General features: G+C 39.0%; 1 protein-coding gene across 5 annotated transcripts in view; it reads right to left on the reverse strand.

Annotated features, from left to right (window-relative positions):
- Window positions 1–5,725: 5,725 nt before the first annotated feature.
- Window positions 5,726–22,775, reverse strand: part of LOC103155148 (serine/arginine repetitive matrix protein 1) — a 55,791-nt gene continuing 38,741 nt past the window's right edge. For 3 of the 5 annotated variants that reach the window (XM_007576704.2, XM_016663331.1, XM_016663333.1), the window contains one exon: window positions 5,726–6,042. In XM_007576704.2, the coding sequence (XP_007576766.1) occupies window positions 5,853–6,042 (190 nt within the window). In that variant the 3' untranslated portion in view covers window positions 5,726–5,852. The remainder of the gene's footprint in view (window positions 6,043–22,775) is intronic. The other 2 variants (XM_016663334.1, XM_016663332.1) reach the window with 1 other exon arrangement.

Below are 22,775 nucleotides of genomic sequence, written 5' to 3' on the forward strand. Positions count from 1 at the left end.
GTTTTGGTAGAGAAATGGCACTTTTATTGTCGTGGCACTTTTATTGTCGTGCGCTGACACCTCATGCTGTGACAGTAACATCATAATTGATGTATTTGGTGTTTTTTGTTTGTTTTTGTGGCACTAGTGGCCTTTATTCATTAGTTGCTGGACAGGAAGTAATAAAAGACCCAGGGATGGGGACGGATTGGGGGACAACTTGTCAACTTGTGTTGAAAACTGTAGACTCTGCATATGGCGCCTGCTCTACCACTGAGCAATGTGGCGCCCCCTATGAAATCATTTCAATCTATCCTAAGTATGATCAATACTTCAAAAGTACCACAGTTTACAATAGTACTCAATGATAAGATTGTTCTTTGTTTCATTTTACTAGAACATTCTTAGTTCCTATGTTGTTATGGGAGTAACGCTTTTCAGAGCAATAGCAGGTTGTTCTGTTATTGCTGCCAATATCTCCAGCAGTGCTCTTAACTAAAACTAACTGTTGAATGAAGGTCCTTCTGAAATTTTCTTAACAATTACAGTAATGTTTTGCTGAGTAAAAACTTTGAGGAGTTGATTAGCAAGTTGTTTATTAAATTATTAGTCAGTTTACCATATATAGATGTGGACTAAGCGTGCCATCCAAATCAATACAGGGAAAACACACATGCTTGATTTTTTTTTTTTTGCACAAAGGGAACTGATCGCTTAACATCCTATACCTGAGTGTTCATGGTTACATTTTATCTGTTCATATCTCATATGTCTTTGTACTGTTTGTGCTGAAACACTGTGGGAGTGGTCCATAGGGTATTGACAGTTGATTGCTCTTTTCTGCATCAGTGACAACGGAGAGCAAAGCGACGATCTAGTTAAGAGTTTATTAAAGTAATGTGTGGCACTTGCAGCTGGCTCAAAACAATTGGCAGGTCATTTTGAAATTGCTATGTTTTAAGTAAGGGGGCAAAGCTAGGATTTGTCTAAGTGAAGTTTGTATTCTTGATCAAATTTAATCTCCTATTTATTAACGAACCCATGACAGCGACATTCAATAAAAAGCACCGCGTGTTTGTCACACTGGAAACGTTCCAGCCCACTAAATGTTAACGTGACACAGCTTGACCATACCACATGGCATTTTGGGTTTGAAGTTTTTCTTCTTTTTCTTTTTAATTTAAAAGTAAATTAAAAGAAACTAGCTCTTGTTTGTAGTACAAAGAATTCACTTTTAGCGGTGTCTTTTTGAAACAAAGAGTAACTTCATCTAATCGTTTTGGCTATTACATAGCTTTATAAAAGTCTTGTGAGGGTTTAACAACAAAATCTGTTTGAAATACCACTAAATGAAACCCAAGTGTCAACACTGGTACCTTTAGCACAGCTTAAGAACCACTGCTCCTTTGCGGTTCTTATGATGTTATTGACTATACAACAGTGACATTATTAAGTCACTCAGAAAAGGGTTTATGTTTCATCAGCTTTTGAATTAGCATTCAAATAACACTGTTTTGCCACCTGGCTGGAGGACAAGCTGAGGAGCCTCTGCCTTCTCCGTCTGATTGACTGTGTAACAACCTATTCGGCCGTAATGTGGTAAAGTGAAACATAATACCTTTGTAGCAGCCTAAGATCAATGACTCACGCGGTATTTGCTATGCAGCGTCTCCTCAGCATGCATGGCCAGTTGTAGCTGTTTTTACACTTCCATTATGCATGCTTGTTGATGCTGCGAGACATGCTTTTTATTTCTCCTTCGTTTTCTGCCGCTCTTTGACTCATCAAGTTGCACGGAATTGCGTGAGCCAACTTTGACCCTTGATGTTTTTTTTAAAAGAGCCCACAAAAAAAAGAAAAAAAAATAATAAAAAGCTTTTTCTCCAGTCTTCAGTACTTTTTTTTTTTTTTTCTGTGTGTGTATTTTAAATTTTTTTCCAAGTGCGTTGTAATGACCGGTCTGGACCAGATCGGCTTGATCTGATCCACCAGAGTCGTGCCCCGGCAGTCAAACTTCCGTTCCGCGTAAAGCTTTTCTATACCTTTTGTGTGTGTGCAAGCATTTTGGAGCAGCACTGCAGCATTGCTGACAAAATAGTTACCTGTCTCACCCCAGAACCCCCTCCGACATACAGACACACACACACGTTTCCTTTCTTTTTGTGGATTCCAAGCCAGTCTTCTCTGGCTCCTTTGTTCCCTACTCTAGGCTGGGCTCACATCCTCTCTGCTCTCTGTAAGCCCGCTCCGCTCTGTCATCAGGATTACAGGCTGTGCTGTAGCAGATTAATGACTGACATCTCTACACTCCTCTCAGCATTGCAAGGCACACACAGAGTTACCAGGACGGCAGCCTGTGCCTGGTTGAGATGGAGAGAGGAACAACTGCGGGGGAGATAATGCATTGTGTTAGTCTGGGAACAATATGTTAGCAGTGAGATTCTACGCAATTTTGTGTGGGTGTGTGCGTGTGTGTGTGCACGCGTGCACCATTGTGTTGCTTATTTTGAAGCCGCGGTACGTGCAGCTAGAGCTTTCCAACCTCCACACCTCAGTGCAGAACAGCAGGTTAGAGTTAAGTCGGTGAACCAGGCCTTCTGTTGAGACAAGCTTAGATTGATGCCTGTGTGTGTATGTGTGTGTGTATTCACATGTGTAGTCACACAGGGATGTGTGCTCAAGCCTTGTGAGCCCTGAAAAATGACAAACAAGAAACTTATAAGTCCCGGGATCACAAACTTCTGCCTTAAATGCACGCCTGAAACCTCTTTCCCGTCCAATAACCTTTTTTTGTTGTTGTTTTTTTTGCCAAGACAGAGCAGTTTGCCTTTTATCTGTTTTGTTTAAGTCAGGGAGGAAAAGTGACAGCAGTGCAAGCAGGCAAACAAACCAAAAGCGAGCGCTTTGCAAAGTTTTGAATTAAATTAGGATTTCATACCACCTCAGAGCCTTTGAGAAGCAGCTTATGTGTGTCATGAATTACTAAGTAGCAATATTTGGGGCTTCTCACTGCCATCAAACAGCTGAGGCTTAATTTCCTAAGATTTGCCCTGGAGTGTCCATGAAAGTGGGCTGTCTGAGCTGCTATCTGAGGAATGAAAAGCCTCTTTCGCTTAAATTCCATCAAGAAATCTTCCTGGAAATCATAATTAGGCTTAAAATGATGAATTATGATCAAACTTACATTTATATTTCAATGGGTTGCACTTAAATGAAGACGAAAAAGGAGAGGTGATGGAAGACTAACGTCTCCCAAACCATTCAAGTGGTTTAGAAAACAAAAATCTGAGCCTTTGCTAGTTTAAGCAGTTAGCTACGATGGAACAAGAGGCCATATTTGGCTTTAAATAACACGTCACTTGTTCTCTTGTTCTTATAAAACACTGTGTTATTGCATGAAATCTCTTTGCTACCAACGAAAGACCAAGGTGCAAGAAAGTGAACAGGTGAAACCAGGGGGACCTCTCTAGACGCTTTTCATCGGTTCATTCAATGCTTTCTGAGTATGATCTGATATTTACAATCAATGTATGGAGTAAAATTTGACGTAGACGTAACTGTCTGTTTTTCTTTAAGACTCAACGGACCATGTGGGGACAGAAATTTAATGCTCCATCAGTGCCTCCAAGTGGAGCAAAACTAATCAAAAAGTAGGTCAGGCTGCCAATAATTGAAACATTCAACATTTGGATATGAGTGAATCTCAGTCAGTGCATTTCCATGCCTTACTATAAGATACGCTGTTACTAGGTAACTGTCGTTTGAGCAAAACTTGCATCAGTTCTGTAGCACTGGTGCACATCTGTGATTTATATGATGTCCTGTATGACATAAAACTGTCTGAAAAACCTGTAGCTGATAGTGAAAAAATATATACAACATTGTCAAATGTGCAATAGACCAATGCAACTTGATTTAACCAAAAGTGATAAAAGTTGAAGTCAGCTTTATCTCATTTCTAATCTGATAAATGATTTTATTAAAGCAGTTTTTATTTATGACCAGAAAACTTTGTGTTCCATGCCATGTTGTAAAATATGTGCACTGTGTAGGATAAAAAAATAAAATAAAAAATACATGTTTAAAGACTAAAAAACAAAACTTGATGTCCTCAAAAAAGTCTCCTTCATTGATTTAAGTAAAAACAAATGTTTGTGTAAAACACCAGCATATATGGCAGCTTTAAAGTTAACATACATGACAGCATGTAATCAAGTTCACAGTCCAATCATTTGAATCGGTTTAGGTGAGGTTATGACAAGATTGATGTGCTGTATCCTCTGAGTTTATCCAGTTGTTCAGCTATTTATTATTAGAAAGTGATATGTGTGTTTATTTGAAGCGTGCTGCTGTTCCTATCATGATATTTGGGACTTTGGTTTTGTATTTTGCTGCATTTTCGTATTTTAAATGTATTTTATATTCTGCTCTCTGTTCCCTTTGTCTTCTGTCAGACATTTCTTCTTTCTCAGTTCAAATTCACTTACTTGTGTTCGCTCACTTTCTAATCAACCACCTGCTCCTCGTTTAATCAACTCTTCAACATAAATACCCGTTAGTCAGCTCTTGGTAAGATCGTCCTGTCATTCCAAGATTCCTCCTTGTATCTTTAATTTTAACACATTTTTGAACATCTGTTTTGAGTAAAGTTGTTTATTTTCACCTTCATTCCTCCTCTGCATTTTTGCCAGTAAATGACTTTTCTCTTTAAACCTTGATCTTGGATTAAAATGAAGTATATTCATACTGTTCACCTACGGTATTTATGAGCGGAGGATGCTGATCGTTGTGGCCTTCCTGTTCTAAGAACTCTTTACGCAGATTTGCTTAAATAAACACGTAATAGCATTTAACTTAGGTCAGAAGTCATTACACAAATTGCTGAGAAATATGTTTTATTAAAGTAGCTGTTTTTCAATGGTTTAAAAAAACAAACAAGATGATTTGTTTTAAAGCAGTAAACATTTAGGTTATTTCCACTTTTGTCATTAACTTTCATGTTTTCCTTGATTTTTAAAAAAAAATTATTTCTGAATGAATAACCACACATCCACCAAGCAGCTGTGGTAAAATACTTTTATAGAGCATTAATCCATATCTGAAATAAAGCATCCAAGCAGCTCTGATACATACAGAACTCAACTCACCATTTTTATCAATTCACATATACTTTCTATGTAAATATGTGGGATCTTGTTTGTGTGTGTGTGAGCACTGTATGTACATGTAGACACATGTAATATTTCATCAGTTACAGTATAATAAAAGTTTTAAATCGGGTCATAATTTCTTTTAAATGTCCCTTGATATAAAAGCTGGTGTGCTGACCCTCATTAGTCCATAAAAGAAAAATCTTTCTCCCCTTCCCCATAAATTCTGCTAATTTAACATTTAATAAATATGTTCTCTTATCTGCTGTATTGTCCCTTCGCTCCCATACCTTGACAGTATATATTCTCTTTATGTCTCCTAATAGCTTCCTGACTATGAGTTATATGGCAGACTAAACTTTTGCATTTCCTTGACTTCAGTGGGGTTTTTTTTTTCTCCATCCTGCCCCTGGATCAAATTTGTAAATGCTGAAGATGCATAAAAAAAAAATAAAAAAATAAAAAAATAAAACAAACAGAAACAACATGTGCAGTCTGGTGAAATCATTTCCATCATGTCTTAATAGAATCAGATTAAAAACTGTTTCTCCGTCATAGTAATTTATTTGCATCTTAATCCTCCTGGTAATTTCACAGTTTTTTTTTCCTCCCCTTCACAGAGTCAAATGTCACTTTTTTTTATTTTTGTTTTTTGTAAAGAAGCGTGTGCGGTGCATTACAGTAACAAAATGTCTTCCCCCCCCACCCCCCATCCCCTGACACTCAGAGGAACCAAAAGCACTTCTTCCGGTTCTTCTTGGCGGAGGCAGGGGGTCGCATTAGTTGTGGAGAGTCTTGTTGGTGAGGTGTTGCGGCCTGGGAGGTGGGAGTCTGTGGTGAGCCCTCTGGAGGGTCGCCCACCTTCCAAGTTCGTACCACCTGCCCTTCTTGCAGACGGAAATCGTGCTCCACACTGAAAAGAGGATTTAAAAAAAATATATATAAAAAAACAGCATTTCTTTCTATTGGTCACATGAAGCAGACAGAAAAAACAAAAACAACAACAACAAAAAAAACAACACTCAATCTTCTGTAAACTTCCCCAGGATCAATTATGCCTTAGAATTACAATTTTATATGGAAATGTGTTTCAAAAAATGTACACAGACAATGACAAAAAATTACATTGCTACTCGACATCACATACTTAGAAAACACTTATCGAAGAACATTAAAATCCCTCTCTGAGTCTCTCTCTTTGGGGTCGATGCACCTTCCTGTGCTTCCAATTTGTGTGAAAATATCTCTCTTCAAAAACAACTTACAGTACTGTAGAAGCATGTGTTTACAGCAATGGTTTATTATAAACTATATTTCTCATGGGTTTTTGTGTTCAATCTCTCCAAAGGATTCATAGCTCGGTGCAGATTTTTTAATATATCTTTTTTTATTTGTCCTTGTGAACGTTTCTTCAAGTGTTGTTCCTGTTTCGTATAGCTCTTTGAAATGAACCTCTTCTTGCAAAACAACACATAAGTAATTCTGAGTGGTGCTGAGTCATGACGCACAATGGAAAGTTTTCATATTAGTGAGGTTCACCTTGATCAGGAAGCTATTTCTGAAGAAGAGTTGGGAAGAGCAAAATCTTTCAGGTGGCCTTTCGGCATACATACAATACACACCCATTGGCACCAGCGTGTACAATTAAAAAAAAAATAATAATTTTACTAAAATGGAAAAAAAAAAGGTGAAAATATAACCTTGACTTTAAGTGCATTTATTCAGTGTGTAAAAAGAAACCATGTTTAATAATTGTTTTTTTTTAAACCACCATTGTCACAATTAGTGGGACCCCTGCTGTCACCAAACCCCCTTTTTCGATGGTTCTTTGTCATCTCATGCAACATTTCACAAGGCTGCAGAGAACAGAGGGATCTTTGACCATTTCTCTTTGTTGAACCTCTCTTGATCGTTACCCCCTCTTTTAAATTAGTGGATGAGACTGAGACGGCCATGACAGCTTTTATGTTTAAACCATGTCTGTGTATATTTGGCTGGATATTTCGGATTAATACTCTAACAATGTCATGCCTCCTCATTTCCATTTCTTTTAAAATTGAGCAGTCATTCTTGGCTTCTCTATTGATATTTAAAATCTCATGTAGTTACAAAAAATGCTACGCCATAATCTAACAAGGTTCTAGAGATCCTTGGAAGAGAAATAGTCAAACAGCATCAGACCTGGCAATATAAACCTTTTGTATTGGAAACAAGAATATAGAGATCTTTTCGAAGAATGAATGAAGTTGGTGACGCAGCTTGACGGGGGACATCAAGCTAATGTAGCGCCCTATCAATATCTTACTGAAATTTAAACAAATATTATTTGTATGTTGACTCGCTGTTGACGATGAAGCAGCAGCGATAAACATCAATCTCAAACTCCAGAGGGTCTTTGTCTGTCTGTGTGTCTGTCTAGGTGAGGTGGTTTTAGCCACTGGAAAGCTAAAACTTTTCAGTCTCCTTTGACTAAGTTAGAGTATCAGTACCTATCATCATAACTTTAGATTTGTAATGGTAAGGCAGAAATAACTTTAAAATTTGAGATTTTTTTTTTTTCTCTCTACTTTGCCACTTAACAGTTTTCGGTGGCTAGAAAAACGTGGATCATAATCCAGTCATGTTTGACAATGTCAATTTCATCCACATTCAAGGTGTAAGGAGTGAAACACCTTGGATGTCCACCTGAAACAAAAGCCTTTTTTTTGAAAATCTAATTTAATTTGGATTCGCCCCATCTCTAACCCTGCTTGCAAAATGCAGAAGACATGCTGGGTGTCCTGAGGAAACCCGGTTGCTCTTTAAGATCGGGTGATGAGTCCCGCCCGTAGCTATGGTTAGGACACAACTCCAAATTGCTTTGATGTAAAGAGCAGATATACTCGTCTAGAGAAAAGGAGCAGAAATTGGGTTATCTTAATGTTTTCCAAGTCATGCTGGGCTGAAAACAAAAGTAAAAAGAACATAGCCCATAACCAAACATCTTCTCAAAGAGGAGTAACAAAAGCTTATGAAAAAAAAAAAAACCCTGAAGTGCATAGAAAAACCTTTGGGATCAACCAATAACCACTGGGTAAATGTCTCACATTTAATGCACTCTGCCCCAATCCTAGTTCGTCAAAGTGCATCTCATATTTTCTTTATATTTCCTCTATTTTTTTTTTTAAGAAAAAAAAATGAATGTGTCTACAGGAAGCAGCTCCTAACTGATGTAAAGCTGATGTACATCTTACATTCAATTGTAAGATAAACCGATATGTTTTAAAACCATATTGGTTTAAAAAGGAACCAAAATGATTTCCGCTGCTGGTTCAAAGAAGACTGAACTCAAATCACATTTATTTATTCTAAGGATCTGGAATTGCAAAACGATGAGTGAGGTTACAGATTTAAAGCCTTTTTCGACATCAAGTTTTCAGAAGGGTTGAAATCTGGACTCTTCGGTTTTCAACACATGAATGAAAACGAAGTGTATTTCACTCCCTGCAGTCTTCATTTACAGTTTAGGGCTCATCATTTCTGCATAAAACACTTTTATATTGGTCAAATCTTGGCGGAAAAATAAAAAAAGGAAGATATTGATTTCTGAGTAATTTAGAGCGTTTTAAATTGCTTTATTATTTTAAAGCTGTCTAGTCTTGTTTTTTTTTTTCTTTTGGCTGATGATTACTACAATATGACACCTCTTTATTTATTTGGTTTTTTTGTACTGCATCAGGCAATTAGTGAGTATTTAACTCATTACTGATAGTTACGTAAATTTTGTAATCCATTCAATACTGAGTTGCATCACTTTTCATAGGGTAAAGATGGATCCTCAAGTGGGAAGAACCAGTGAAAAACACTGATGAATCCACACCTGGTACCTTCTACAGTCCATAATGAAGACTTTGACAAAATAAATCAAGTGCAGAGAGGCTGAATATCACTGACTAGTTCCAACCGCAGAGATTCTGGGGTTGCAGTCGATGCAGACACCAAAAAAAAAACAAGTCAGCAAGGTGCACCGATAGTCACGTGGCGCCGTAGCTTTGGGGCTTCACTGACAAAATGAGATGTGAGCTCTGATGCGCTGCCTTGGAAGCCATCAGTAAAAGGTAAGCAATAATAAACGAATGCATCTGCAATACAGGAAGAGGAAAATATCAGCTTGCTGACTTGGTTTTGTCAGCAGTTACATGTTTAGTAAGCATTCGCCCTATTAACGGATTCTTCTTCCCTCTTTTCCTTTTTTTTATTCACTTTTCTTCCCTGCTATTTTTTGCTTATTATGCAGTGGCCTAGTTAGCTGGTGTTTCTCATCACAGCGCAGATGCTGGAAATAAAGAGGACTCCCTCGGCAACGATACAAGGAAAGAAATGTTGCAGAGGAAGCAACGAGGACGGAGCTCAGCAGCAGGAACCGAAGTTTTTAAAGCAAAAACAATGAGGACTCTCGCACTCGCATCCATCTCGCTCCACAACTCCCACACCCGCAGTCACTCAACCACTTTACTACGGATGCCCACTGCTATTCTAATGCGCAGCAAACCTAATGAAACCTCGAACTTCAGAGAGCGGCGCGATACGAGCAGAGTGGATGTGGACAAAGTAAACAGTGGAAAAGTGTGTGGGTTCAAAGAGCGGTGGAGAGGATTTCTTCCCTTTGCAATATTTACAGCAGGTGAGGGGAGTTGGGGGGTGGGGGGGACGTTCAGGTAAACTCCAGTGTGGCAGCCGGGACTCCTCCTTCACAGTGGAAAAAAATAAAATAAAATAAAATCCTCCAAAGCTGTCAAATGAGGGAACAGTGTGCAGGAAAACAAGTCATAGAAGTTATCTGTGGGGTTGTGCTGCAATGAAATAACCCAGATAAATAAAATATACTATTCTCTCATCTTCTCTGCCACTCTATTTGCGCCACTACACACTCCTGCTCCCTGAAGATCTCCTCTGTGACTCGTCTCCTGCCCCCGCTGTGTTCTCTCTTTGTGAAAATGAATAGCCTCGGACCATGGTAATGTGTGATCAAGGCACAGGGTCTCCGTGGGGGGCCGGAGGGGAGGGGAGGGGGGTACTTCCTACCCTCAGCCAGAACCATCTACTCACCGAGTTCACAAACTGTGGCAGGCAGGAAGCTGTGAACCTTACATAGGTCTCCCCACTGCTCCTCTTTAGGGCGCTGCTCACATCTCTGTGATTCTTTTGCTCCGGGCTTTCCACAAACTCAAGTCCTGCCTGCGGGCAAGTTAGATGTGCAAATCATGCAACTTGGTATTTTAGATGCAGACGTACCATGATCCAAAACATGAACAACCGACAGGCATCCAAAGGCCACATAACAGTAATGTTTAAATAAATTTCTTTTCCACAGGCGAAAAACGATTAGACATAAAAATATGATATATATATATATATATATATATATATATATATATATATATATATATATATTTTTTTTTTTTTTTTATTATTATTATTTATTAAACATGTAATGGGACGTCCTAATACTTTCACATGACTAGATATTGCTCAGCCAAAATGTAAATAATTTATATTTGAGATTAACTTCATGAGAATGAATGGTTTATGAGTCTTAATCTCTCTCTCTTTAACAGCTCAGTGTTGCTGCACATTCAAGATCTTTGGCAAACACAATATGTCACCAGCTTTTAGCTCCTGATTGCTTAGACCGACCTTTCATCAGTGTTTGGTAATGCTCAACACTGTTACGCAAGCCAGCTTCTTATTCTTTGTTTGCAAAGCAACTCGAATGGGAGGATTATGCAAGATTCAAGGTAAAGAACAAAAAAACAAAGAAAAAAAAACCCCGCAACATTACATGTGAATCTCAGAATCCATTTTTTTTTTTTTAGTTGAAGGAAACTTCCTTTTAAATGCTCTAGAGGTTGCATAAACCTGAATAAAATAAAAACAAATACTTTTTATGGGTATATTATGAAGGGTTACATGTTTTTATTTTTCAAATTTTACATTTGGATTTTGGCATTTAGGCACACCAGCTGGAACAGATGAACATAAGTAGTAGGGAGTAAATCTGATCAAACATAATCGATACCAAACATTATACTTTAAAGTGCTTCATTGGACTTGAACTAACTTAAGTTTTCTAAGACACCTTCTCTCTAATATTCATAAATATGCCACTTGAGTTATAATATCTCATTATTCTGGCCGTTTCTCAGTCCTTAAAAAAATCTGTGTGGGAGATTTAGCCATAAAACTAAACTTTCAGAGTTATTTTTCTTTTCTTTTTTTCACTTCTCTGGTCATTATATCTTTACTCAATCATTAACATGGAAGCATATTCACCCACATCCTGGATCATTTGTGACTTCCTGTGTGCTGGTATATTTCTCCTCACAAACCTAATAATAATCTCATTTATTCTCATGTCCTTGCTCCTTCGTCTATCAACTCCTCTGCTATTCTGCAATTCCTGGGGATGTGCACACCTCCAACCAAGCTGTCAATTTGGCAAACTATTTTTTAATATTTCTTTTTTTTTTCTTTTTTACAAGCCTCGTTGAATTAAAACCAGCTCTTAGAGAAGTTGTGGATTGGACATTGGTTTATCCCAACCAATGTTCAGTGCAGAGACTGTCTGAGCAAAATACATGAAATGTGATTGTAATGATCGTGGTTGCAACAGCAGCTTTGGGAACTCATTGGTTTTTTTTATGGTTCGCAAAATGATAAGTTGTTATTAGAAATGTAACTAATTGGTTTGGGATAGAAAAAGTTCAATCTTTCCATTATCCCTCAGCCACTTTCCTAAACTCAATGCTGCCAGTTCATCGAATGTATTAAGAGGTTATTTGGCTGAAAGCTAGTCTATACTCCATGCATGAATATTGGTCACGTACCACGATGTGGTAAGGACTTGCTTTATAGTTTCTGTTCTCTGACACAAACCTGCATTTGAGCATAAAAATTAAAGTGAGTCCAAAGTCAGCCCTCATTAGCTCAAGTTTGTTGCTATTCCAGTCAACGGCACGTTACCTTTTTCCTACCGAGTGTCCGTACCTCGTTTATTTTTTATTCTATCCTTGGAGATTTAAAACACAAGCCTCCCTCCGGTTGCAGTCGTTCAGTTTGGGAGACAGCGACCTTGCCCGGGAGCTTTACAGCGGCACATCTCAACAGGGGCTTGAATCAGCAGATTTGTGGCTACGCCACGCTACGAAATTCAAGGTTGTTTGTTTATTGTCATTCCGTTAATTAAAGGTAAACAAACAAGCGAGAGAATTAGCTTCACCGTTCGAGATGAACAACTTTACGTCGGCGGTTGAATTTGTATCGGCGAAGCTGCTGCTTGCGCCGCGCCGTCGCCGTGCAGCCGGCGGAAAATATGCGATACCTGCACCGCGCTGCACTTTGTGTAAATTAGGATGTTAGATAAAGTCAGAATGGATTTGGGCTACTATTTGACTAGATGAAAATGATATTTTAAAACTGTATTTCAGGCACAGTAACTGGGCAGAGCCTCATCTCTTTTTTATACTGCCATCCATAAAACATTCATTCAGCTGCACCAGCAGGAGATCATCATTTCTCCTCCGTCTCTCGTTCTATGAAGAGAGGGTTTCTGCTGAAACATAGTAGGGCAGAGGCAATCAACATGAAATATCTTTCCAATTTTCTCTCTCCCACCATATAGGCTGAACATCCTTGGGGGGGAAAAAAAAAAAAAAGAGCTTTGCATCTCGTCAGAAGAGCTTTCAGTCTCTGTTAGGATCCGTGACCGTAGATCACGACACGTTTTTCACTCTGAAATTCCAGACCCCACTTACATCCCAACACTCTATTTGTTCCCTCCTCATACTTTTGTATTAGAAAAGTAGCCACAGAAAAGAAAGTTGGAGCGTTAGGGTTTAATAACGAGTTATTCGCCAATGATGGAGTCTCCTTGAGCGAGATGCAGGAATTAGACTGCTTCTAATTCGCTTATCAGATTGTACTGACTTAAAGAACGCATTGGATAAAACGAGGAAATGTATTCTACTGGAGCAAATCGTCACCAAACAGGCTGAGATTCCCTCTAACTGATGTCCTTTCCCTGCCATTATTTTTCACATTTAATCTCTTTGCTGCTCTTCTGCAATTTAAAAATACGGCACAAAGTTCCAAGGTGGAATTGTCATTGGTGTTGCGTGTCCATTTATTTTATTTGTCTTATTTTTCAGGTAAACCTTATAGAAAGATTCGCACATAATTCACATGCTAACATACTCCAAAATCATCTCTCTAAACGTTTGGAAGGCATCCGTACCACATCCCCAATCCACAACAACTTGCTTCTTTAAATCCAAACCAACCCTGAATCTACCAATTTTTTTTTTTGTTTGAGGCACTCGGTTTCTCCCAGGATACCTTTTTTTTTCTAAAAGGTCATGTGTGTTTCTGCTTTGCTCTATTAAAGGCAAACACAGATAAACACAAAAAAAGAATTTAAGAAAGGCTAATTGAGAGAAAACAATTAACCCGACATGCATATTTCCGACTGATAGAGAAAGTTGGGAGTGTGAACGGTGAGGCCGTGGTGAAACACTTGTTTTCTTCATACTCTCTCAATTGTCTTTCTTGTTTCTGCGGATGAGCTGCTTCCTGACAGGCAGCGAGTAAGACTGATAAAAATCATTTCTGACATGAGGTCAGTAATCCCCAGTTCTTCAAACGGAGGCATCTTCTGTTTACTGCTCTTCTACCTCTATATCAGCCACCTTATGTCTACTGACCCAGCTGTCACGCTTCTGAAATTTACCTGCATTTATCCAAATGACAACAAGTCTACATGGGGCTGGAAGCTCAACTTGAAGGTAAATTTACTGCAGGTATATTTGCTGAAGACTTTTGGGACAGTAGTAAATCTTCATAGGAATGAATTTACAATGAACTCCCTCATGTCCAGCAGCAGCAGCCGAGCCACCAAACTTTAGGGTCCAGGGTAAAGTCTTTAAATGTGAAGCGAGAGTCCAACATCAACTCTAAACTCAAACAAAGGATTTGCCTCTGATTGCAACAGAGAAAATGTGGGTCTACCACAAGACCTTTTAATTTAGACATTGTAAAATGCAGTGATTAAATCATGCCTTCCTACATCCATTACTGTCTCGTTTGGAACAGCAAAGCAGCAAGACTGAAAGACACTGCTGCGCATTTAAAGGAGAGCTTTATAGACGCAGAAAAAAAAAAAATGCTGCGCATGTAAAGGAGAGCTTTATCGACGCAGAAAAAAAAAAGAAAAAAAAAAAAAAAAGTAGAAAGAAGGCAGGAAACATAAGTGATGAACTCTGACATGTAGGATTCGATCTTTCATGGCAGTTTCCAATATGACAGGAATATAACGTTTTTAACATATTAAAAGAAAATTGTCAATAGTCGACAAAAGCAACTGGAATGACGTCCCAAGAAATCTGCATGTGCAAAGATACCAAAACTAATAGGTCCATAAATTAGGACATGCTTAATACAGTGGAACGATAAAGAGAGGAGGAAAATAATCATAAGGGTTTTCTAAAATCCATGCACTACGTACGAGTAAATGACGCAAACCGCTGTTTGCTTAAAAAGACAAGATGAAGGACCTGAAAGGTTTGAGAGATCAAAGAAAATCCCCCCGCTTTGTAAATAAACAGGCCAAGAGGAAGAGAAAGAGGTGGGATTAGCAAGTGCTATTGTTTCAAAGTAAATACATGTGTTCACCCATGCTATGTGTGTATGGTCACCACAAAGGACCCTAATGCAGAAGAAGAAGAAGTTGAAGTTTCCTCCGAAACATTTGGGCCAGCCAATGAATTGGTAGTTATTGCATAGAAACACTGTCAGGCAGGCTTTAGCATTTAAACACTGAATTTAAATCACAGGAACAGCCTGCTGAGGAATGACTTTATCCGGTTATCCGCTGGATCCTGACTGAAGATGGACGGGCGGACAGACAGACAGACGGACGCACGGATGTAATGAAATCGGCATCTCGTGATGACAGCCTCATGCAGCTAATATAAACTTTCGTTAATTAAGCTGTTATCCTGAAGAATTACATCACATCTAAAGATCACGAGATAATTAAAGCAGCATCTCAAACATGACACCCAGTCAGCATAACAAAGTTTTGCTGAAACACCATCAATCCCTGTGTACCCGGTGAGTTATCAGTTGAGTTTTCATCGAGCTCAAAGGGCCGTAATTTGTCAAGCTCAAAGGGCCCAGAAAGAAATCTAATTAAACATCTGAAGATAGAGGACTTCACAAACATGATAGTGGACTCCGGCAAGTAGCACCAGAGATGGATTTCCATGATAGACCGAGAGCAGCTTGGCTGGAAGACACCGCGGAGCTGAGGTTAATTTCATTACGTTTCTTCTCATCCGTACGAGTAAATGACGCAAATCGCTGTTTGCTTAAAAAGACGAGACGAAGGACCTGAAAGGTTTGAGAGATCAAAGAAAATCCCCCCGCTTTGTAAATAAATAGGCCAAGAAAGGAATGGCAAGGAAGCCGAGCATAAGGACCGAGGAGGAAGAAGCAGATGTAGGCCAGCAGCTCGGAGTACCTGCACTGGCTGGAGGACCGACCTGCTCCTGCATTTCAGTGCTCGGTGTCTTGTGTCATCCGGAGAGCTCACATGACGAAAAAAAAAAAAGGAAACGGGTAGAGGAGGGGTGTACAAAGTGCATAAATGAGACAAGATTGCATACTCTGAACAAGAAGCCAGGGGGGAGCCTCGCAGTCGTGAGCATCCAGGGTCTGTTGAGAGGGATAAAAAAAAAAAAATCCTGTTTGCTATGAATTCCCTGTCATGACTTGTTTACTTTAGGAGGTGGTTGAGCACACATGCTGCTATTGTCTAAATGCCTTTGTTGGGGGCTGCTGTGTGCATCTGATTATCTAATGTGGCGTTTTAGTAGAAACGGTAGCTGAGACAGATATGCAAGGACAATGTCACGCTCTTGTAAGAGTTACCATGACCTTGTTCAAATATTTTTCTCATTATTTTTTGTTATTTATTTGTTTGCTTGTTTGTTTTGAAGTGCATCACCTGTCAGAGTCATGATCTGCTCACATTCTGGCCTACTTTCAATCCTGACTGCCTCAGATAAAGGCAGGTAGTGACAATTGATATTTAGAGAACAAATCTAAGTTCAATTTAAAGCCTCGTTTGCCATAAATGTGCAACAAACCTGCAAGAAAGAAAACTGAATCTGGAAGACCGAAAACCATTGTAAGTGAAAAACGCATTGAATGATCGATGTGACTTCGTAAAAAACTATACAAATTAAATTTATTTACCACATCAGTCTTTAATTAGTAATGATGAGGGGGGAAAACAGAAGTTATTTAAATATAAAGTGACTTTTTACTAGAACATAAAACATTGATTTATTGGTTTTAAAATGCCACTTGAAACATAAAATGCTGACTTCCATGTGTGATTTATTAGTGAATACTTCGAGAACGGGCGCTTTAACAGTAAATCTTTTTCCATGTCCGCAGTTTGCAGACACAGCACTGTTTCTGGACTGCTGAGCAGGAAAGTTTGAACCAGGATGGTTAATCAACCCTTCTTTTGTGTGCGAAGAATCCCAGCACAAGTAATTTCATTACAGTTGTGTTCGGTGTAAATCTAAAAACTACCACACGGTATTTTTTTGTGCAAGAGAAAAAAAACAACAAAAAAAAACCGTGTGGATTTTTGTTGACTTTTAATGAGAAAAACATTTACTTTTGAGCTCCCCTGGGGCTGCTGCAACCCAAATTTAGCACGGCATATGTGTCGAGGTGTGTTTCCCCAGTCTGTCTCGACATTCTAGCCAGGATTTTCCCTCGGCAACCGCCTACGATCGATATTCACCCAGAGCTCAGCAAGTGGGCAAAACAAAAGAACTGCACACCTTCTCTGTTTATTGCAAAAGTTGATCCACTGTTTGTTTGTTTTTTTTTGTTTTGTTTTGTTTTATTTTTTATTTTTCCAGAATATTGCGACGTCGAAGCAAAGGAGCAACAAGTCAGCTGAAGTGAATTAGAAGAAGTAAAAAAAAAAAAAAAAGCAAAAGGTGCTGGCTGGCTGCACACAGTGAGGTTATTGAGTGACGGCTGCTGGAGCGGAAGCCTCTGATGGATGAGTGGCTGTTGAGGAGATGTGACAGAAAGAGGTGTGACGGCATGATGGCAGTTTGCCACCTGAAAAAAAACAACAACTACAAGATAGCATCAATCATTTCCATTTCCTTCTAGGACCACTGATGAGCACAGACTAACACACTGGGGCTTTCCGTTTTCTGTGAATGAGTGTGTGTGGTTTTGTTTCAACTCTTCCAGCTTTTTCAGATGCCACAAAGTTAAAGGGCTACTGTGAGTTAGGTTTACAGGGAGTCACTGTACAGGTAAGGAAGGAATGAGGGTTTTAGGAACCTGATTTCATGTCTGTTACATGCAATATTTACTCTAGATATTATGATGCATCTTATAAAAATCCCACAAAACCATAAGCAAGCTGCGACAGCAGAGCTGACCTTTATAAACCCACAAGAGAGAGAATTTTCAAATGCACTGATGATATATGAGAGTCAGGAGTGAATATAGATTATATGGTAAAATGAGAGATTCGTGTTCTGAAGATGGTAAAGACTTCATAGTACCATAAAAAGATTTCTTTAAACAACCAGCACCTGCTTTTCTTAAGGCCTGGGAACTCTGTAACGTCCAGCTGCTGAACTGGACAATTTGCACCGACAGTCCACAACAATTCAAATTTCTGCTTATATATTCACCACAGCATCACCATATAGGCTTAGTAGCAGAGCCATTGCTTTGCAGCTTGTACTAAGTATTTTAGGCCTAACATTACAAATATGTTCAGTTAGACGTCGCTGTACTGCTTATTAAAAACAAAAACACAACTGTCTCTTATAGTGGATGCACATACTGACTGTTTCCTGTAGTTCAGCTTAAAGTCGTCCTAGTGTAACGGCCATCCTCCTAGGTCTCCGTCTCTAAGGGCAACACATTCTGTGTATCCCCACTCGATCAGCGTGACTTGCAACTCAAGAACTAGCAAGGTAGCTTCTCCTTTATAAGACAATGTCTTTTAATCGTCTGTCCATCATCAACAAGGATTCTGATCTCAAGGACAATTCAAGACATTTGCACAGTTGTGCATAAAAAAACAAAAAAACAAAAAAAAACAAAAAACTGTATTTTGACTTTGATTCCAAAGTCAGAGAAAAAAACAAGCTGGTTTCAGATTTGGATAAAAATACTAAACAAAATCCCAACTCAAATATGGCGTCGTAACTCTCAACACCCAAACTTTGATGATGTTTACCCAGACCAATCAAAGGGCTATTAGAGTTTAAATAACATTCCCCCAATCTCCAGGACAGGCAATCTGTAAGAAACGTAGAGTTCTGTGTTTTGCCCAAAGACGCTTCAGCATGAGACAGGAAGTGACTTTCCAAACAACAACTACAGCTGCCTTCATGAAATGCTGCAGCATTTTTTTTAAACAATTTCATTTCACTTCTACAAAATAAAATGGGACGAGAAGTATGTATTTTTACTGCAACTTAATCGACATGAGCACTACTCAAATGTTTTAGCAATGACATTACTTAATTCTATTCCATGCTATGCAGATAATCTCTACTGAATAATTACTTATCACACTTATTGATGAGGATTCTTCAGGTTGGTTGCAAACGATGGACTATGAGCCGCTTTCTGATCGATTCAGCTCCTGCTTATTCAACCACTCATTGAGTGTGTATATCAAATTGAACATTTATCTCCCCATAATTAAGTACATCGCAATCAATACGACATATTCTGCCCTGATGCAGCAGAGTCCAGAATTTTACACCCCTTTATCCTGTTGCACGCACTCTATTAAACTGTGGTGCGTCAAAGCACCACGACATGTGCTCCAATGCGGGACAAAATAAGAAACAATGCAACACAAGCTATGTTGGGCTGTACTAGAAGAAGCTATGCAAGGCCGTAAAAAAGATACTTTCTAGAAACCTACTTTGTATTGATTTTGTTTTACTTCCCGGAAACTCAAAAGTGTTAATAACTGGCCTGCGACGCATTACTTACCAATGCTTTATTCCTTAATAAATTCAGGAGCCCTCAGTTTTTGGGCCTCTATGGCAGAGTAAGGCAGCAGACGCTATTAGTAAGTTGAAAAGAAATCTCAGGTTTGGATTCAGCATTTAATATCTCATTTATTGATCGCCTCTGATAATGACAGAGGCTCAGCGCCAAGCAGGAGGAGATTGAGAGTGGCTGCGTGGTGAATGAGCTTCAGGGATCTAATTTAGATCCCTGAAGATCCGTGTATGTGATTCGAGTGTGATTAGTATTTATATGACACATCATCCACATTAGGCACTGCTTTCCTGTTCCACATGCCACTCTTGATCTTCCTCTCCCCTCCCTGTTCAGAAGACAAGGCACAACGGTGATAGGAACCATCTGGCCCTCCGCTGCTGGCACCAGTTCGGCTCAGTGATTATTGCCAAACAGCATGAACAAGGGTTTTCACTCTCCCTCGCTCCTTGGTGTGTCTCCCTCTTCTTCTGTTTCACACCCAGCACTATATCTCCCGTCGCCTAAGCATAAACAAACTCGCGTGTCGACGGAACACAAATATGTGGGGACGTACGATAATTTTGTGGTTGCCCATCTCCGCTGAAGCATCGGAGAATAAAGTTGCATGAACGGCCCAGGCTGTTTTCTTCCTTACTGTTACCGAGTCAGGAAAAGTACGACCCGAATAATCCTCTTCAGTTCTTCTTTCTTATTCCCTTGCCATGGAAATCTAATGCTCCTGCTGGCTGATCCTTTCCTCTCTGTAGTTTCATATGAATAGGAGTGATGCCTACAATGTACTTTCTCCTCTTCCCCCTGCGAGACGCCTGTTGCTCCACGGCTCAGCCCTGTAGTAAAGATGGATTACTCCACAAGAATTGCGTGCCCTGCCCTTTACGTATTTCTCACACACCAGTTCTCCATTATCAGCTTCATCCGCAGGGGGAAGCAAGGGGAGGGGAGAGGGGGGAGGAAACGTGCGTGCACAGATACACGGGTACACGCATGGAAGCTGCAACACACGAATCCACACAGGTCTGAAAGCTTTGACAGGGTTGTTAGCAGAGGGTCGGAGTCACGAATCTGACAAATCCTTTTTTTTTTTTTTCAGGAAGGCATAGACCTCTTGAATCCAGCTAAAAAGAAAACACAAAGGCAATTATTTTTCTTTCTCCGTCTTGTCTTTCATCTGTATTTACCTCCATCCTTCTCTGTTAACATGTGGATAAAGAACGGAAAAAAAAAACTGCATATCGATTTGTCAGCTAAGGACAACCTTGGTTAGAAAGCATTTATGAAAAACATTTTGAAATCTAGGCAGTAAAGAAAAAAAAATATGTATGACAGAAAAGAACTCAAGGGACTTGACCTCAGATTTCAGTAGATTTATTAAATCGTAACCGAGTTGTTTTTCGCTGCTACCAGCATCAAAGGTGCACACTGGAATACATTAAACATTAGGCACGATAATTTGGCAGCAATTTAAAACTCAGTCGTGAGCAAAAAGCAGTGGGGCAGCTGTTTCTAGACAGCTATTTAACAATTAAATAATACAATGCAATTAATTTAGAAATCTAGGTGTGGTAGCCATATTGAAATGCCTGCCAAAGGATAATGAACGAGGAAAACTCAAAGACAAAATAAGAAAAATAAGAGGAGGAATAAAAACTATTCTCATGAACTATTGCAATGGTTGCGTAACATTTAGGAACAGGTAACCCGCCTGGCAATTATAAAATGGCCTACTTAGTGCAGCATTTTTGGAAGAAAACTGGTAAAATGATACAGTGGGGGGGGAAAAATATATTATTGAACTTGTAAATAGGTCCCTCGTGGGTTTGAATTTAACACCAAATACTGGAACCAAGCAAATAAGTTTAAATGTGTAATGAATACGCTAACAGAGAAGACGGACTGGTCAAGCCTGATAAAATCTATATTTTTAAGAAAAGCCTTTGTTGCTAATGAAAGCTTCAAGGCATATCTTGTGTGAAGAAATTTGCCTCATATAATGCTCAGGCTCACTGGCCCATTCTTCAAGGTGCTGAGAGTCACTTCATTGTGCTGTAATATCCAACTAAGTCCACAGATTTTTAGTTGCATTTAAGTTGGGTGATTGACTGGGTTGTGGTAGCAATTTCATTTTCTGTCTCAGACATTTTCTGGGGCTCTGTGCTTGCTATCATTTAAGGTATGAAAGGTCCTGCCTTGTTTCCTTTGCATCAGATCAGGACAATGTTGAGCTGTCAAGAAATGTTATTTCAGATTTCTCCATTCATGCTTCCTTCAGCCATGAGGCCTGTCAGTACTGTGTCTTGAACGACAGGACTTGCACAGTGCCGTTCCTCTTTGAAATTTTCCATGTGCAACGACACACACAGATTACTTTTGGTCCCAACGCAGATATATTCTAGGTTGTGTCTTCCTAGCATTTCGTTGGCTTGTCCAATAATTCTGAAGCAAACTTTAAGCAAGGTTTAACATGCCTTTTCTTCTGCAGTGGAGTGCTGTGTAGTGAATAGCTATGAATGCCATGGCGGGTGATGCCAGTAGTTTTTTGCAGATCTCTGTGAGCACTTCCTGGCTCTTGGAAAACACTTCTGAATATTATTTAAACTCCTCTGTGACAAATTATTGTGAGGAGCTCCTGGATGTCGCCACTTCACAATAACCTGATTTTCTTTTCACTTCTGAATTGCGGGGCCCAACGAGGCTCGCTGGAATGTTCGAAAACATTCCTGTAACCACAGCCATCTGTTTCGCAGCAACTTGTTTGCAAAGGTCTTGAGAGAGACATTTTCTTTTATCCAATATGAGATGCTTCTTGTGCAATAGCTTGGTAATGAGAAACCTTTTCATACGCCACTAATGAGTACTAAAGCAGCTGACAATAATTAGCACTGATGGGGACAATTGATTTATACATATTGAGATATTTTAGGGGAGTTTGTCTGGATTTATTTGTAAGAATTTATTGTACCTACTTATGATGTAAATTTTATCTCAAAAGTATCATTAGAAATATATTTACTTAGAAAAACATTGAAGTCTTCAAATCTTTATTTTTTCTGCAGTAAATATTATTTAAAAGTCATAATGCTATACTGAATGCAGCTTGCAGAGTTCAATTATTAGTTCTGACAGAGGTCAAAAGTAATAATTATTATATTACAGTACTGAGACATTACTTTGTTCAAAGGTGATGTTTTGGAAATGTAATATTTGTTAATTTAGCCAGTCACAGGTCTGTGATTATAAATTAAGGCTACAAAAGAAAAGAGCCTGCTGAATTTATAAATAATAAAACAAATAACTAACCAGACATGCTTCTTTGTACTAAGAAGTCTAAAAATCATCTGAGAATACGAGTGCATAGGTACACCGCATGTAAAATTAGACACTTCAACAATTTTCTCAGTTAAAATGTTGGACTACAATTCACCCCAGATGTCAGCAACAACCTAATATTCACATACAGAAATAAGAAATTATATTTATTCACAAATGAAGCTATGGTTAAAAATTCTAAATAACATGGAAAAAAAACACTGAACA

Source organism: Poecilia formosa, unplaced genomic scaffold (genome assembly GCF_000485575.1).
Source record: "Poecilia formosa unplaced genomic scaffold, Poecilia_formosa-5.1.2 Scaffold414, whole genome shotgun sequence".
In the NCBI taxonomy this organism is placed as follows: domain Eukaryota; kingdom Metazoa; phylum Chordata; class Actinopteri; order Cyprinodontiformes; family Poeciliidae; genus Poecilia; species Poecilia formosa.